This window comes from Neophocaena asiaeorientalis, unplaced genomic scaffold (genome assembly GCF_003031525.2).
Source record: "Neophocaena asiaeorientalis asiaeorientalis breed wild unplaced genomic scaffold, Neophocaena_asiaeorientalis_V1.1 scaffold174, whole genome shotgun sequence".
Classification (NCBI taxonomy): Eukaryota; Metazoa; Chordata; class Mammalia; order Artiodactyla; family Phocoenidae; genus Neophocaena; species Neophocaena asiaeorientalis.
The window spans coordinates 1,067,820-1,087,142 of NW_020174922.1; the positions used below are offsets into that span (position 1 = coordinate 1,067,820).

At 37.1% G+C, this 19,323-nt stretch overlaps 1 protein-coding gene across 4 annotated transcripts in view; it reads right to left on the reverse strand.

Annotated features, from left to right (window-relative positions):
• Positions 1–3,053: 3,053 nt before the first annotated feature.
• The window catches only part of MPDZ (multiple PDZ domain crumbs cell polarity complex component), a 131,484-nt gene continuing 115,214 nt past the window's right edge, over positions 3,054–19,323 (reverse strand). For 3 of the 4 annotated variants that reach the window (XM_024760482.1, XM_024760481.1, XM_024760480.1), the window contains 12 exons: positions 17,934–18,079; positions 17,129–17,212; positions 16,746–16,939; positions 15,112–15,259; positions 12,463–12,549; positions 11,450–11,540; positions 10,544–10,587; positions 9,601–9,723; positions 8,234–8,338; positions 7,566–7,678; positions 6,409–6,532; positions 3,127–4,534 (listed from right to left, as the gene is read on the reverse strand). In XM_024760482.1, coding sequence (XP_024616250.1) covers positions 4,388–4,534; positions 6,409–6,532; positions 7,566–7,678; positions 8,234–8,338; positions 9,601–9,723; positions 10,544–10,587; positions 11,450–11,540; positions 12,463–12,549; positions 15,112–15,259; positions 16,746–16,939; positions 17,129–17,212; positions 17,934–18,079 — 1,406 coding nt within the window. In that variant the 3' untranslated portion in view covers positions 3,127–4,387. Of the gene's footprint in view, positions 4,535–6,408; positions 6,533–7,565; positions 7,679–8,233; positions 8,339–9,600; positions 9,724–10,543; positions 10,588–11,449; positions 11,541–12,462; positions 12,550–15,111; positions 15,260–16,745; positions 16,940–17,128; positions 17,213–17,933; positions 18,080–19,323 lie in introns of all 4 variants that reach the window. The other variant, XM_024760483.1, reaches the window with a different exon arrangement.

Below are 19,323 nucleotides of genomic sequence, written 5' to 3' on the forward strand. Positions count from 1 at the left end.
TGAAATTCAGAGAGTAGAACCTTGAATGCCAAATAACTCAAGGTAGACTCAGGTGAAAAAATCACAACTTCTAATACATCAATAAGAAAAGAAGAGGAAAAGTAGGTTTTCCAAGGATAATTGTTTATTTCTGAAAATCCACATGTGAGGAGGAGAATGGGGGAAGGAGGGAGAAAGGATCACAAAGAATCAGTGAATGACACGACCTTCTGAAAAATGTCCAGTATTAAATGAATAAGTTAAATCTCCCTCTTAGAAGCTGCCTAAAGCAGTTTTTCTTTGATGGCAGTACCTTTTGAAACTTCAAGAAACATTTTCAGCGAGAGAATTCTGAGATCATTACCACAGATTTGCCTCTGTCTTAACAGAATTCCTTGGAAGGACCTACAATTGAACTTTCAGTACCTGAATGATAAATAAAATTCCTAGACAAATTATACAATTTTTTTCTAATTCACATAAAATGGAGTACCTGTATTTTGAAGGAAAAAAGAAGCTGCAGTGTCAAAAATCAAAGTAACCATATTTGCTTTACCTAGTTTCCAAGCTCTTCATTTAGAAATGTTCTTGTCACCAACATGTTTTTTTCCTCCTGAGGTAACAGAGGCCAATCCCACCTTACAAATAGCTCCCTTTAGGAAAGGTCAAAGTCAAACATTAATTCCTCGTAGACAAAGTTGAGGAACATCTTTGCACAAATCAAATGCATTCCAGAATACTTGTCACTGACATGAAACAACACACCAGGGCTGCTGAAAGCAGGTGATGATAGTTTTGACATTCCCACACCTAGACCCAAGAAAGCATACTCATTCTTGTCTCCCTGCAGGCATCTTTTCAACTTCTCCACTCACCGTGATGGAGATCTGAAGACAGGCACTAAATCTCTGGCATTCTCAGACAATAAGCTAGATGACCAGGACTAAGACAGCTTGGCATGGTATACGTCAGAGCAGGGAAGAGCTTACTTTGCTTCTTCGAATCTATCAAAATCAGCTTTATCAAGATTCTTAAAATGGAAAAAAAAAGCTCCTTTTTCTTGTCTTTCATGAATTTTAATCTTTCATGCTTCCAGTTCCATCACTGTTCTGACGTACGGGCTCTACTGACTTGCCACACCGCATTGCTACATCTGCTGCTATAAATCAGTAGGTGTTGAAATCAAATACATCATCATCATCACCATCATCATCATTTTGGAGGGGTCACAAAGAACACCAGAAATATGCAATACTCACCAATGTAATTTAATCACAAAAACAAATATTCTGAACCTATTATGGGCAAGCCACAATCTTGAGTTGTACATGGTCTTGAGTTGCACATGGAATTAACACTATAACGTTCAAGTCTTCAAACTCTTTGATCACTTTCTTCCTTCTCCACGGAGAAATCTTACATTTCCAAGAAAGAATAACATAGGAAGCATAAGCCTTTGTCACTCTCTCTAATGTTGATGCATCGATATTCTTTCCCTCTCAATCTTCTTTTCCTTCTTTCCTTCATTCCTTCCCTCTCTTTCTTCACTTCTACATGCTTTGACTTTGTTAGTTAGTAGCAGTTCAGGAGGGGAGCTTATCCCCAGCGTTTTACGTTCTTAAGTGGCATTCCCACTGCTTCCTGTTTTGCATTCAGTATGAAGGCTGCAGCTAGCTTAACTAAAACAAGGTAAGACCATGAAATTAATCACGACCTATATATAATTCAATCATTTACATGCTGAACAAAAATGTATAGAGCCCCTCCTATTTGCCAGGCACAGTGATAGTAGCTAAGGATATAAAAACATCCAAGATACTATACTGGTGTGTCCTAGGGCTTCCGTAGCAAAGTTCCACAAACAAGGTGGTTTACAACAACAGAAATTTATTCTCACAGTCTTGGAGGCCAGATATCTGAAATCAAGGGGTCAGCAGGGACAAGTTATCTCTGAAGACTCCAGAGAAAAAACCTTCCTCATCTCTTCAGCTTCTGGTGGTTCCAGGTACTCTGTTTTGTTTTTTGTTTGTTTGGTCCCCATCTTTACACAGCCTTCTTCTTCTGTCTCTGTGTCTCTACATAGCCTTCTCTTAAGGATTTAGGGTCCACTGTAATCCAGCATGACGTCATTTTAACCGAACTGATTACATCCACAAAGACCCTATTTCCAAATAAGGTCACATTCTGAGGTTCTTAGTAGACATGAACTTGGGGGCAATGCTCTACAGGCTAGTACAGATACCCAGCTGGGTGCTCTCACTGGAGTGCCTTCACACATTTAGTCAAACTTCAATATGGTTGGTTAACTGGCCTTCCTAGGGTGTGCCACAGAGTGGCCTCCATAAGATCTTTGCTGGTTAAAACATAAAAGTGGGTGGCTCAGCTTCCAGCAGCCAACCATTGAGAGGATCTTGACATGCCTTCATGACAGAGGGCCATTAATTGGTGAGTAAGAGGTTAGACGTGTCACTGGGATAGCAAAATGAGTTTTGTTACCTCAAGTACCTCAGTTTACAATAGCTGGTTGGGGAGAATAGCTTCCGAATTGATGCAACGTGTAGTTGTGTCATTCGTTTCGTATATCTAAGAATCACAGAATTTTTACATTTTAGAACTTGATATAAGCTTTGAGATAAAATCACCTATCATTTTACAGATGAGATAAATCAGAGGGAATGCATATGTTCATTAGCTAATTAGGGGATAAACTGGCAGAACAAAGGTTCCTCAATTCCTTGCTCAGTGTTCAAATCAGATTTTTCATGTTCATTATTACAAATAATTTTCATTATGAGTTCTTCTACCTGAACATGCTTTAACTCTTGACTACTCTAAAGAACAACTTGTAATACTGCATCACTCGTAGCGTTTCAGAAAAGCACATACAGGCACAACACCTCTCTTTTTTTAATGCTGTTTATCTTCCTCTGCTCCATGAGGAGTCTGTGCATTTTTAGCATTAGTAAAAATTCTGGGCATAAAAAGCTTTGAGCTTTTCATAATGTTGTTGTCCAGAGTTTCTCTAACTGTAAAACTATGGACACCATATGTTCAGTTAGACACGATAAAAGCCAATTTTAAATTGTAAATCTTGAACAGTATAATAAAGCTTTTCCCCAGTAAAAAGAACAAAATAAAAATGCCTGCTTTTTTTTGTGCACCATGAAACTTCTTATTTATTCACTTCAATTCCGCATTTACACAAAAGCGCTGTAATAAAATATCTGTACACTACTTTTGTTACAAATATAGATAATATTTAAAGTGACTTTACATATTCTACTGTAGGAGTTTCACGCTCTAAAATGGGAATGAACACATGATAATTCCTCACCAGTTGTCTCAATAAACAGCTCCATCTGTTTCCCTTAGTCTTAAACTATTGTATTATAAGATGTTAATATAAGGCAATGAAATGAACTTATGTTAATCCCCTTAATTTTTCTATCAATTTACTAATGGCATACAACCAAAATAATTACTAACACATTGCTTTTTCTCTGTCATTAAGATTAATACTAATTGAAAACCAACTGCACAGCACACTGACACAGTTTCAGTGCTGCATCCCTTAAAACCATCACTAACAATTCGGAGAGCCTCCTATGCTCCTGCATGGTTAGCAAGGCTGCTTTCTAGAGAAACTGCAGTCAATACAGGGCAGCATCATCATTTCACCTATAGAAATGTGAAAATAGTGTATAATAGGTCAAAAATGAAAACGAACAGCAAGATGTGCAATAAGTGGTTTCTTTACAAACTTAGGAACATTGCTTCCTGTTGTTATTTACCCAATCTTGAAGCCCATTTTAGGAGAAAACTATATATGTGCGTATTAGAGCTGGGAGTTGCAATGTTTTAATAATAGTCAACATTTTTAAATACTGAAAGTATTTTTAAACATCTTCAGTACAACTTTTTTCTTTTCTTTTTTAGTTAGAAGTGGGGAGAGAAGGTGGATTAACAGAACGCATTTTTATAAAACTTGAGATTTTCTTCTTTATTTTATATTTTCAATTTTCACCTTAATTTCATGAGACCATTTCCCCTTGGTTAGCTTTTGAATGATTTTTTTTTCTTTTTCTACTAACCAGTTGAGCCCATATTAATTTCTGCCCACATGATTATAAAATGTCATATATCTTCAGGAAGAAAGACTGGATTTATCTATGCAAAGAGCCTTTCTCTTTGAGTTTCCATCACAAAATGTAAAGAGAAAGGGAAAGTGATGCTAGGTTGTAAGAAAATCATTTCCATATGAGAAAAACAAATTTACATGCGATTTTTTCCTACAGTTTTGAAGAGCCAGATGAACACAGCCCAGGAGGAGTGCACAGGACCAGTTCCACTCTCTTTGTAGCATGGGATGTAAGTGAGAAGTTGAGTTGGCTCAATTCTGGTAGCTAATTCAGGAGAGAACCATCAAAGTGACGGTGCCTTTTGTCCGCTTAAGGATGGAAACGGCTTCTTCATGTGTTACCCCTTCTAGACTCTGCCCGTTGACAGCAATGATCTGATCACCCCTCTTTAGACGCCCATCTTCAGAGGCTGCTCCCTGCAATTATAAAGTGGCTTGTTTACTTCTCAAAAAATGCTGCCTTGCAGTTACACAACAGAAAAAGATCCAAACAAGAATGTGAATTGCTCTGCATGTACACACACAGTGCTCTCAGCGCTCCACAGGTGCTCCAAAGCCATTAAGCAATGATGAACAGACACAAAGGAAGCCTTTCTCCTAAATGGCTTCAGCACTGAGATTCCAATTTGAGAGAGAATTTAGCAGTCAATAGATTAGTTGGATGGCTTTTTGGCTGTTCAGCACAGCAGGTGGTAGGAACTCAAATTAATAAAGAATATTTGGGAATATGCTTAGTAGGAATGATTTCATAGAATCCAAGATTTTTTATCCTATAAAGAAGACCTACAGAAAGAAAACAAAGGATTAGCAGTTTTACAGGACAAAAGCAGTTTTATAGGACAAGGGCATGAGGGCCACCAAACCCAAAGGTTTGCAGAAGCACAAAAGCCCACATGTATGCTGACAAGGACAGGAGGCACAAGTCGTGCTAACTCTAATTCTAATTCTTCCTTTGTCTTTCAAAAGGTGGCTTAAGCTGCTTGATTCTTTACTTCCCAAGGGTGGACAGTCTTCATATTCCTTATGGACCCTAAATGATTAAGACTAAACACAGACACTGCTGTTTGGAAAAGAACCTCATCTTAGGCATAAGTATAGTAGGCAATTATGCAATTAAATATAAGATTAAAAATATGGAAAAGTTAATGAGGAATCCATAATGATGAAATTCTTAAAATATGTTCTAACTAGCATGCCTTAAATAAATTGTTCCGAGGCTGAGAAAAAGGACTGCATGACTCTTCTATTTACTGGCAAATGCTGTTTGTATTTTTGGACATACCAATGGCTTTTAAAAAATCTCATAAATTAAGCCTATAGCTAGAGAGATAGCTATAGCTATAGATACAGCACTTTAAATTGGTGAAAAATAATTTTTTTTTCAAAATAATAGAATGAAACCTCCCTAAGTAAGCACTTTAAAGGACTATAATACTAATCTAAAGCCCCTGTACCAAATCTTTTAATGGGTTTAACATAATTTTGTTTCCTCTGTGCTATAAAATTTTGAGAATCTGAATTTTCTCCTGTAGGAAATTTTGTCATTCCTAAAAATTGTCTTAACAAAAAATTAACAATAATTATATCGGTTTAAGTTATTTTAATAGCTTCACCAATGTTGTTAATAACTTTATTTGTATTCTAAATATTCTTACCAAAGAAGAGGATGCTATATGATTATAACTATATACCAACAGTTTTCTTTTCTTTATTGAATCCCTTGAATGCAAATAGCTGATCTGTGGTAGGTGATAGAGCTGCTGGATACTCCTTAATATTTTTAGTAGTTATTTTTCTATTCCATTCAATGAAATGAAACTTGCAAAATAAATGCCCTACTAACTAGTTATTCTCCTTATGTATTTTATGTACTTTTCTGTGCCTGCTTTATATTTCACAACAAAAAAGGCAAAGAAAAAAAAGTCAGGTCTCTTTAGCATACACATATTTATTAAAATGTCCTATTTGCAAAAGACGTTCAATCGCATACAACTTGCTTCCAAAGGAAAACAATCAGGCCTGACTGTCTAACTAACATTCATTAATAGTTTTATGTATATTGTCGAGAGTACCCATGGAACTTCAATTTGAGCCTATTTTCCTTTAAACATAACTAAACCTCAAACTGGGCAAACATATCTAATGACCTATTCCTGTAGGGATTTCCAAAAGAAAATAATCAACTGTTAATCATTGGGCGTTACCTCAAGCCATAAACTAATAAGCCCGCTGCTGACCACCATTAATGAATGCTTAGGGGGGAAGAGGGTGGTTAAAATTTGCAAGCTTACCTTCGCAAACACTGTTTTAACATAAATGGGTAAATCTCCGTGAGGGCTGCCATATCCTCCTACTATACTGAAGCCCAAGCCATCTGGTCCTCGGTCTAGTGCAATAGACTTACACTGAGGAGGACTACAGTAAAGGGGAGAAAAAAAAGAGTCTTAAGACTTTTAAAAAAAATATATATATATGGCATATATATATGTATCTCCATGAATCTGTACGTTATGGGTTAGCTGACATCCACCTAAAGCTAGTATAACTCTCTGTGTTACCGACAGTGAGTACATCACGGGTATTTTGGGGATGCTTAAATTGTCAGTGTGTGCTGTGCTATGTATCTTAAATTTACATAATCTAATGAAATACTACTTAACACCCTATTCTCTTACTCATGTATACTACCCTTAACCTAACATATTCATGGCAAGCTCTCATTGTATAAAGCAGCTCCTTCCTTTTCCAGTTTATTTAAAGTGAGAGGCTAAACTGCCAAAGACTATGATGGAATAAGTCATAAACATCAGTATACCCAAGCTCAGAGACAAAAATAGATGATAAGAAATATAAAAGCTGCATCAAATTATGTAAAAATTCCAACATGCTCCTCTCTCTATATTCTAATTCTTGTGTACTCAATTTTTGGGTAACTGTGAATTTTTTTTTTTAATCACAAGTATGATTCATTAAATGATTAGGCAATGTTGGAATTTTTAAAAGGATAGATTGACCCCCAAGACTAAAATGTTCCCTCAAAAAACTAAGAGATGGGGCTTCCCTGGTGGCGCAGTGGTTGAGAGTCCGCCTGCTGATGCAGGGGACACGGGTTCGTGCCCCGGTCCGGGAAGATCCCACATGCCGTGGAGCGGCTGGGCCCGTGAGCCATGGCCACTGAGCCTGCGCGTCTGGAGCCTGTGCTCCGCAACGGGAGAGGCCACAACAGTGAGAGGCCCACGTACCGCAAAAACACAAAAAACAAAACCTCAGAGATGAAATGTGGGAAGAGTAGTAGCATGCATGCATATCTGCTTGTCTACCTACCTACCTACCATTCCATAATCAAAGAGTTTAGAAACACACGGTTTCCATATTTTACACCTCATCTTCCATCATTTCACCTTTACATGAGTAACAGGGACATACAAACCATAGTATATGAGCTCACCCTAAATCATCGTGAAATATACTGCTTGACGTCAGCCCAGTGAAAGAAAGACTAGAACTGGCAGGCTCCTGCTGATGACCTGTGACCACACTCACATCTCCTCCAGCAACCACCTGTACACAGGAGAAATATAAAGAGAAAAAACACACGCTCATGTGGCTAGGAAGACATCGTAATTTTTCTTCAAAAAGAGCACTGGGAATAAAATGTGTATTTTATCATCCACTTAATCATTTCTGTTAACATAAATTCAGGAATTTCTAAGGTCCAGAGGCCTCTTCAACTGACACTAAGAATATGCTACTAATTCAATTCTACTAAGTTCTTTGATGCTTTTCAAACATGGTTTCACATGCAATTGTTTTCCAAAGATCTTTAGAATGTAAGTCACTCAATCACACCACTTAAAATTTCAGCAATTAATCATTTCCTGCCAAGACCATGAATTTTCCCCCTAAGATGTAAAGTATGAAATGATAAATGCATCAGGATAAAATGTGACAGAATGTGTTTCCTATGTACCTCCTTGGAATTCTCAAAGTAATCATTTATGTTCAAGGGAAACACTAAGTACAATAATAGGAGATTTAATCATTTTATAGCTTTAACATTAAATCTCATGTGTCCTCAAGCTACCCATATTAGAAGAGTTGGGATAAAAATCTTACCTGCATTTCAATGGAGCCAGAGGCATTTTTCAGAAAGTTAACTGCCTGGGTGTGAGTCATCCCCTCAGTGGATGTGCCACAGATAGTGACAATCCTATCCCCAACCTGCGAGGGAGAGAAATAGCCATCTGCTACAACAGCCATGGAGAGTGGGATGATTTCCTTCCCTACCTTCCACACCACATATATACTACTAATCAGCAATAGAAATAGAACCAAGGAAACGTCCAATTCCAAGCAGCAGCGACCACAAAGAGAAGCTGCAAGTAATGGCTGAGTTCTATCATCTTTGGTGCAATGGGCAGGGAATCACGCTTCCCTTTTCTTTGTTTCTCCTGGTTAAGACATTACTTCCTATTAAAAGAATACCATATCTGCTATCTTTTGGGAACCAGAATCTCTCTGGATATTATTATTATACACATTAGCTGTGACTCTAAGTCAAGAGTTGGCAAACTACGGCTGACAGGCCAAGACTGGCCCACTGTTTATTTTGGTTAATAAAATCTGGTTGGAGGACAGACATGATCATTTGGCTGCTTTCACAAGGCAGAGATGAATACTTGCAACAGGGACACACATGTATGTCCTGCAAAGCCTAAAATATTCATCTCGTCCTTTACAGAAAAGTTTTCTGACCCCTGTGCTACACGTACAATCTGTTTTTAAGTGCCAGTCATAAATTTACATAGCAAAGGGAAATAGAACCATTACCGATTTAGACAGTATTTAAATAGTGATTATGGTGTGATACCATTTTTAAGGCATGAGGCCATATAGATTTTACTTTATAGAGATTGAGTTACATTAATGGAATATTCACATGATTTCAGAACTGGGCAGTTAGCATAAATTCTATCATAGTGCTCTACATATGCAAAATCCCTCAATTTTGAATCAAGCTTTGTATAGTTTCACATTGTAAGTCATGTTTACACTAAACTTTTGCAAAACTGATGAACAAATGCAACATAAATGACAATTTTCAATTTAATAAAGTTAAACCAGCATTTAAACCAAAAAAACACATAAAGAAAAAATTTCACTTAATTCTGGCAATACCTTCTGAGAATACCTTCTGTTTTATTTTAACTTCTTCCACAGGGTTTCAAACAAGTAAAAAATATTAAGAAATAACTATAAATCATCCCATTTCATTTACTCGAAAATCTGTATACAACAACAAATTCTCCTCTCTTTTAATTTTCTTCATCTTTTACCCAAAGCAAGCCCTGATGTGGCTGGGTAAGCGGATTTAAAAGTTGACAGACATCTCAAACTGCCTGCAACAGTTGGCCAGAGTCAAAGGGTTTATAAAACCTTTTGACAGATTTGCTAGGGCTACCAGGGCTATCAGTAAAACTTACTCTGAGTTTCTGGGTCTGAGCTGCAACTCCATTCGGGTGCATCATTGCAATAAATATAGGAACATCACCGAGCGGGCTGCCCACTCCTCCAGCAATGCTGATCCCCAATGAGTCAGTGGGTCCCTGCCATTGGACAGACAGAGTGTTTTGGTCAAACTGATATTTTTAATTGGATTTTGGTCTCTTTGGCACAATATTCTATAGTTAACTTTGATCTTCTAGATGTGAGGGTGGAAAATGATGCCCAAGAAAATTGTATTACTTTATTTGATACAGGTCCTTAATGTGATTTAGAAAAATAAGCATCTGTTCAGGAGGTAAAAGAAATCAAAACTAAATGAAAATCATGCTACAGGGAATGAGGAAAATCAAGGAAGCTGATGAAGTGAAAAGGAATCAGAGAGACCCGTGTTCAAAGCCAGAAACCCACACTTACAAACGCTGGGATCTGGAACAAGTCCACTGCTTTCAATGAATCCCTAGATCTTCACGGACAAAATGGAGATTACCGTGCCTCTCACAAAAGGCTGCAGTGACTATTAAATGAAATGACGATGGTATGAAGTGTCTACAAGTGTGCTCAGCACTTATATCTGCTTTTATTTTCTCTGTTGTGCGTGGCTATCAGAGGAATCTGTTTCAGGAGAATGGGAAATCTCTGTTGAAGGCAAAGGCTAATTTATCCTAATATGAGAAGTGAGAGAGACCCGGCATTATTTTCCGTGGGGCTGGGTTGATACCATTTGTGGCAATAAAGAGTACACCAAAAATGATTTTTCAAACAAGGAAATTCAGCAAAGACTGCATTGGGCTATTTCCACTGCATATAATACATATTTTATCAGATGGTACTATAAAATAGTAAGGCAGCTAACAGGAAAATACATATGCAGATGCCTTTGGAGTCAACAGAGTTTATATTGTTTCCTCTCTCCCAAGTTACCTTTTTAATTTCAACTGCTCTTAATCCCTGTATTTCAGATGCCACTGTAAATAGGAAAAAGATAAAATATGGTTATTAGTGCATTTTTAATGTTAGTTTAAATTTCAGTTGATGTCTACAGCTAGATGGGACTAAGTGAGGTACCCTAATTTTTTTGCAAAGGGGGTTTCAAAGTTACTAGCACACATGATTAAATCTGTCTTACAGAGGGACTTCCCAGTTGGAAAAACGCACACACCACCCTGTTTCTTCCTTCTTATTTCAAGCATTGCTTACACAACTCCATAATCCACTTTGAATGAGTTAAGGACAGGATGTGCTTTGGATAGAAAGACATGTGCACAGCTGAGAGAAATAAAGTCATGGAAGCATTAAAAAGAATCCATGGACTTAAGTGCCTAAATTTCTAGAATATTAGTTACATTGCAAACAGAGACTGCCATATGGTTAGTTTCTTCAATTTGAACAACTTTCAACCAATGCTTCAAACCAAAAAACCCTCTGCCTCATGATTTCATGTAATTAAAACACAGGAGGATCATATTAATTTTATCAACCAAATTTCTTGCAATCTTCATGGAGAAAGAAAGCTTCACTTAATGGGATCTTCTGATATATTGGTGTTACATTAAACAGAAAAAGGGAATAAAAATCAAATACAAAAATCTGCTTTGCAAGAAAAAATTGCAGGATCCTGATTCTAATGTTTAGTATACCTCGTAGGGAAAACATCAAATGGGAAATGCCACTACAGGCATTGCTTCATGCTCTTCTGAATTTTTGCACCTATACTAGGGTTTGGGATGATTTAGAGGAAAGAGAGCTTCAGAGGTAAAGTAAAACAGGGGAAAAAATCACGGTTGATGGCCAAAATTCAAACCACTTAAAATTTCAATCCAATCTTACATGCATTCTTCTTTGAGCTGCTTTCCAGTGACTCAGATGTACTGGATCCCGCAAGTGGAAAAGTGAACGATGACAGGCTCCCTTCGCTCATCTACAAATACATAACAGTTGTTTTAGAAAGTTTGGGAAGTAATAATACCCGCTAAATATGACTTATTTCAGAATTTTTTTAATGGACTTAGAAATACTTGTTAAGCAACAATGGCATTTGGTAATTTGAAGGGCAATCAATATGGAGAGTTTCCACTGAGTTTTCTCTTTTTTTTTTTCTTTTTTAGGAAGAATTTGTCCAATGACATAAATAAATTAAAGGCAAAAGAACGGATGCAATTGATTCCAACCTTCCTAAAACTTTAGTGGATTTTCATAATCTCACCCAAGCTAATCTTCTCTAAATTTAAACAAATGCTGTACATAGATGGGGACTTCAACAACAGCAGAATTAGGGCCAGTCGACAGGAAACGAATGGTAATCATTCAAGGGTGACTAAGAGGTCCTTAAGGACAGGCTGATAAAAATGGGCTTCTGTCATCAGAAGGCAAGACAAGAGAGGGGCTTACCAAGAGACTCCAGCTATCTCACACCATATTTTTTACGTGGTGGCGAGCTTCTACAGTTCACCTACATGGGATTTTTTCAGTTCAATACTGATTGATAAATGTTTGTTATAAAAATACTTTAAACATATGTCTTTGTAGACTTTATATGTATATATTACTAGGTTTACTTTTGAGATTATGGAAAAAGAATCATGTCAGAAAAGAAGAATGGTTGGAATTAAGTTCCTTAGAATGACTCACAAACTACTCAAGAGCTCCATCCACCTTGCTTGCCTGTCCACTCCCATCTCTCGTTCTTCCCTATCACAAACTCTGCACCTCAGCCACTCTGCCAAGCTGCCAGGGGGCCAGGCCTGTGTACATGACCCTGGACAGACTCACGGTCAGGGCCGTCTTTGAGTTCCTTTTGGCCTATGGACTGCATTGCCCTGATGAATTCCACAGCTACCCACCTGGCTGCTTTGAGAAGGTCTCCTCTCCGAGTGGAATGGGCCAGCTTTGACTCTTCCGACTTCCAAGGTTACTGTGCCTAGGGAACACTGGGGGGGGAGTTGTTCGATGAAATGTTTAAATAAAATGCTACAGTCAGCTTTAGAATTACATTTTACTCTTCAAAACTGGGTTTTTGAAAGGCATTTTCCTTTTGGAATTTCCACGGGCAAGGATACCTCCAATCCTTTGTGGAAAAAGGCTTTTCTAAAACATTAAAACTAGTAAAAAAAAAATAATTATAACAAGAAGCAGCAGCAGCAACACCCAGTGTCTGTCTTACTGCCTCATGATCTACATGGAGAGCATGTCTGTCAAGGCAAAGAGAAATGGAGAATCAAGCAATAATCTCACGGAACACACTAATTTAGACAGGCCAAAAGAACTAAGTAACTCAGATCTTAAAGTACAAAACAAAAACAATAAAATAACCACTACCGCAACAATTCGTTTTGCCCTCAATAGCAGAGGTACTCAGATAACTGGGTAAGCTCCCTACTGCCTCACTGTACCTGAATAGATATATTATAATATACAATACTTAAACAAGCCATATTGCTGTAAACACAAAACGAGAATTGAAGACAATTTCCCTGTGGTCCTTTATGAATAAATCATAGGCATGCAAGAAATGCTATACAGTCTAATGTGAAAGTAGCACAATGAGGTGTTTCAGAACTCAGGATTTTGGAGTCAGATACACTGGTTTAAAATCCAGACTACGTGATTTACTAGCTGTGTGAACTTAGCAGATGTTTACCTTGATAAGTCTTTTTACTCTGCATTTTAAAAACAGAGACCATTATAGGTTGTTGTGATAAAATAATCCATGCACAATTCTTATCAAAGTGTCGAGCACAAAGCAGTATCGTCAATTGTGTTGCTTCCAGTTTTCTATTATTACAAACAACACTGCAAAGAACCTTATGTACGTGAAGTTTTTTGTGTATTGAGGATTCTGCAAGATGTTTAAATGGAGAAATAACAAGTCAAAACAACAAGCAGCAGCAGCTGGAGGTACAAATAGCAAAGCTATATAAATATTTAAGGCTCTCATTATATACTGCCAAACTGGGTTTTTAAATGGTGATTTAACTGGTTCTAAAATTATTTAGGTTATTTTATGGATGTCTCCTTCTCTATCTTTGAGAGGTATCTATCTTCCAGAGTTAACTATCATTGTCAATTTATCTCCTAAAGGAAGCTACTTCTCCTTAAAGAATTCTAATTATTTTTTGAAAATTGATAACTCTAAGAAGAAATGATAGACTTTAAGTGTGCTTTATTAATAACTAAATTTGTATGTATATACCAGATCCTATGCAAACCACAGAGGTTTATAACAAGATGCTCACTTGAAAATCACTCCATGAAGCTAAGCTTAGCCACTGAAGAGGTTCCCACTAGCATCTGAGATCTCTGACATTACTCCTTCTGTCAGACACTGTCATGAAGTTATGTGCTCATGTTACTGAACATGTGCCACATGACATGGATACTGATGGCGATCGATTTTTAATCAGCACTGAACTACACTTCAGGTCATAAAAACACATGTTAGCTAAAGGAAAACAATGAGATAAACACTGCTTTATTTACTTGTAGGAACACAAATCCCCTCTGGAAACTGGAATATTCCCTGATAAGAAATATGTCTAAACTTCCACGAGTTGTATTTTTAAGTGACTATTCTATATTTTACATTTTTAAAGTGAGACTGGATCTGCCTTTCCAATCAGAAAATGATTCTTCATGGAGAGTTTACTCCATGGAGGAAAGAGATTTCACAATGTAAAATGTACTTAAGACTAGCAATGATACCTTCGGATGGAGGCCTTATAATTATTGAAATAACAACAATAATAACTGTTGAAGGTACTGCCCGGTAAATCTGCATTGCATTGTCTTCATTTCATAAGGATGACCCATCCAACTATGATTTCACATGTCAAACTTTAAATAGTTCAATAGTTTTGAATCAGAATAAGATGTGAACCAAACATTCTCTTCTGTCATGCAAAAAGGATAAAATCTTTCTTCCACATTCTTCATCTCTGGGGAAATATAAAGATTTCCAATTTAGCGCCCAGTAAGGGGTTAAGGAAGGGGCTGGGACAGGGCAGTCCAGAAAGCATGACTTCCAGAGGTGCCCTTCTTGCCTCCTATGATCTTCCGCCTTTCTGCTGAGTCCCTTTTCAAAGAACACCCGTGCCAGGGAGATTCTTCCCTTAGGCTAGGGGTCATAAGAATAAATCCAAATATAAATATGGGGGGGCAGGGGAGAACTGAGGTTAAGACGTTTTTTCTCCTTTGTGGACTGAATATGTGTTTTTCTTTCAAGAAAAGAGCCACACAGTAATCACTTTGTGATAAAAGATTTACTAAGAACACCGATACTCAGTTCATAATTCTTACTACTGCTGAATAAATATATAATAATATAATAAACAGCTGATTGTAAGTTTTTTAGAGATTTATTACTGAAATATGGTGTCTAATGTATAAACATGTCTTATTTGAGAGAACATATGAAATAAATACTTGTTTGAATGTGGCCGCCCCTCCTTCTCTTACACTATTACACATGAGCATTTGTGACACTGGATTTCTACCTTCAGCAGAGCTGCCACGGCTTCCTGGGTGGCGTGGCGGACGTCTTCTCCATTCACCATTAGTATCTGGTCTCCCTGCATCAGTCTTCCGTCAGCATCTGCAATTCCTCCTTTCACAATGTCGGACACAAATACTCCAGTATCATTTCTGCAAACGTAAAATTTTGAATGTCAACATTATTATTTTTTCCCAGCTGTAATGCAATGCTTATTTAATGAAAGGCTAACATTTTACAACTGGAAATTGTACTTCTATTTTTATGACTTTGAAAGTTTTATTGTTTTCAGCAACACTGGTGCAACTATGAGAATTATTTTTTGTAATAAACAGTATCTTATGTCTTTACAATATTTCATAGATTGAACATATCTTTCATAAGCATATTTATTCAACAGTTCTACACTGTGAGTAGAAGTGGCTATTATACTCATTTTATGAGTCACAGTTACTAAATGGCAAAAACAGGACTTGAGAGTCAGTCACTGGGAGCTAAATCTATTGTTCTTTCTACACCATAACGAAGCCTTGAATGGATATTGACCTGTGCCTACATAAGTATGTTGCTATTATCACCAGTGTCATTAACATTACTGAAAATAAATAACGGATATGTATCTCAAACTAAAACCATTTGTTCCTCAAAATTAAGTACCGTTGCTGTGATGTCTCTTCTTTTAAATCATTACAGGTCTAACTTTCATACAAGATAGGTTTATGCAAAATGAACAAATATTCAACTCATTTCAATCTTCCTTTCATAAAAGTATAAATAACTCAAGGACTTCTTGTTGAGATGCAAAGATAACTCTTAGTAGAAACATTTAGTAAAAGTTGATTTGTATCACTTGCTCTTGCTAAGGTCATGACCTCAAACAAGCCCTTTCACCATCTGATACTCTGCTTTCCTATCTTAAGAATAAAAGTGTTGGAACTTACTGGATTATATACTTTTTAATATTAACTATATATACATATTTAAATAAATGAGGTACTTACTTTATGTATATTCACCCACCTACTACCCTGGCCTCTTAATTTACACTTTCTATTCCCTTCTGATGGTGTGCTCTTGTTCACACTGATCCTTCTCCCTAGAATATCCTCGCCCACTTTTGTCAGACCAACTCTCACCTCTCATTTTTGGCTTCATCTCTGGCACCTCTTTATAAAGGGGTTTTCCTAATCTACTTCCCTTAAATAAGGTCATGCAGCCGGTCCCTTTCTCCTGTGCTTCCATGGATCCCCCACGATGCGTTTCTATCTCTCATCAACAGATTCCTTTGTTGCAAGAATATATTTAATACTCATTTACCAAACTCAGTTTTTGGATCCGTGGATCCAGGATCCATGTCTTATTTAACTCTGTTCCCCAGAACCTAATGTATCTCCTGGCACCCAGCAGGTCCTCAAAAGTACCAAATGGCTTTTTGTCTAGTACTTCCAAAACCCCCAAAATACTGACTAAAAAATTTCAACACCAATGTCTTCTGATGTTCCACTACTGCATGGGCTGAAATAGCTACCTACAGAACACTAGCAGTTGGGAAAGATTCTACTGCTGCTAGTACTCTTCCAAGAAATTTAAATTCAATCATTTCCAAGAGGTCATTGCATTTGCCCTGATCAGTCATACCTTTTACCAACAATACTCAGCCCCAAGCCTTTGCCCGGCTTCTTCTGCAGCTCGATGGTGAGGGTGTCGTACACATCCTCCTCTTTGTACGGGGCCTCATCTCTGTAGAGCGTCAGGCGCACCCTTTGTGGTGTTTGTCTCAGCACATTTATTGCTTCATCATGTGTGGCCTTTCTCAAGTCAATCCCATTCACCTGTACAGAAATGGGACGCAGAGGGTGAGGAACCAGGTGAGTTGAATAAAAGGAAAAAAGATAGGGAGAAGGGAGGGAGGGGGGAGAGGAAGGGAAGGAGGGAGGGAAAAAGAAATAAGCAAAGACCATCCTCCCCAGAGTAGCCTTTTCTTGGTTAGTTGTAAAGGTCACATGCACAGCATTCTGTACCTCTAAAATCTGATCTCCAGCCCAGAGTCTTCCGTCTTTACATGCTGCTCCTTCTTCGTAAACTTCATGGATAATAATGGCACCCTAAGGGCACAAACAAAACACAGCCATGCTTTATACCATTCTCCCTAGGGAGGGTGAGCAGAAATGGAGTCAAAGCACACTTCACTTTTAGAGACAGTGATAAGGGTTATACACTCACTGCATCCGTATGTGAGTCACATATCAAAATTGAAAGAAAAGCATAAGAAGACAATTTTTGCCAGAAGGCTCAAAGAAGCTTACATTTCTTTCACATGATAGGGAAGTTTAAAGAAAAAAATTATAAAATATACAAATCACCCACACACGCATATATAATAGATATATCTCACCTCATCATCTTTCCTATCTACAAAAGAAATGAATGGATTTTAAAAGCATTTCTGACGGTTAGAAATTTTTATCTATAAATTATCCAAATTTTCAGATTTCTCTCAATATGGGTCTAACCCAAGAGTATCCAGTCAGTAAAAAGAAAATTAAAATATGGCAAGAACTAATAAACTAACAGAAGTATTTTGAATCTAAAGGTCACAATCACAAGTATAAAGAAATATTATTCAGTGTTGGCTTACTCAAAATAAAAATCCCAGTACACAGCTGAGTATCTGCCCTATAAATTAAAATAACAATGAATGATACATTTTTCTAAGCCTCTGTATTTCCTTTCATAAAACTGATGGAAATCTCCCTGACAATGATCTCTCAGGGCTCACTGAAGAGGCTGCCTGTGTATGTGGAGCATCTCTGGCTGTGTCCTCACCAGCAGTGTGTCAGACCCCCCAACGATGCTCAGGCCCAGTCCTGTCCGCCCTTTGGAAATCTCAATTGTTGTTTCACAGCCTGGGATGATGGGGCAGGTTGCAGGATCAGAAGCAAAGATTGCTGGTGTTGATGACCTGCTTGTACCTAAAAATAAGTTAAAAGTGAAATGAAATACAAACAAAAATTGATTAGAAGGCATATACATCGAACTCACCACACTGGGTGCCTTTGGGGGATGGAGCAGAAACATGGGCCCAAGTTGGGGACAAAGAAGACTATATAATTCCATCTTACTCTTTTAGTTATATTTAAAACTATCCAATAAATGATTAAATCGTCATTGTTAATTTAGGGTGGTGGGTACAAAATTACCTGTTATATTATTTTATGCAGTGTTCTGTATTTTTTTAATTACTGGAGGTAATGGGTAAAAGGAATGAGAACAGAGAGTGAACTGAACCTCTAGTTCCACTTTGATATTCTACTTTTCATGGGACCCAAACAAACTTCTTATGAAATTATGATTTGTAAAACTCAGAACTGAGATATGTGGTGGAGACCTAACTCACATTCAGGGAAGACGACAAAACACAAAGGACATCAGTAACTCTGGTCATGGTGCCTGCCATTCAGGGCTTTTTAGATTTTTGATTTGGTTTTCCTTTTCATCCTATCTTAGAGCATCTCTACTTATGTAATCAAATCTGAACATACAAGCAGCTGGATTTAATATCTGAGTTTATAAGACATCAAGTGAGACCCACTTGCAGTTTCTTTCCTTGTGTCTCGATGTTTTATGAACTCGGATATTAAATCCTGGTGCATAAATGCTCAGAATTAAATAAATAAGATTAGATTATGAAAAAATAAGGAGAATATAATTTTACACTTTGTTTTATGAGAGTCTTCACATCATATGTTTTGTGATATACCAAAAAGCATAGAGCAAATGTCATATTTTGGGAAAGCTGGGATACTTGATAGATTAGCTTTAGAAAAAATGTTCTCTTTCTAGGAATCAGAGGCAGACTATTTTCTTGCTCCTGAATGGTAAGAACAGGTGTAACATATTTTCTTTTATGTTATGTTTCCATTTAGCATTTTATATTTTTATAGACAATGCTATTTAGGGATTACTTAAAAATGAAAAATGAAAAAAATTCCATTTTTTTTTTAACATTTTAGTGAATTAGTATTTCTAAATAAAGGATTGCTTTCATCAGGTATTTATTACTTTAAAACTTTTTAGACAACAAGGTCCAACTGTATAGCACAGGGAACTACATTCAATGTTCTGGGATAAACCATAATGGAAACGAATATAAGAAAGAATATATATGTATATGTGTGTGTGTGTGTGTGTGTGTGTGTGTGTGTGTATTTTATAT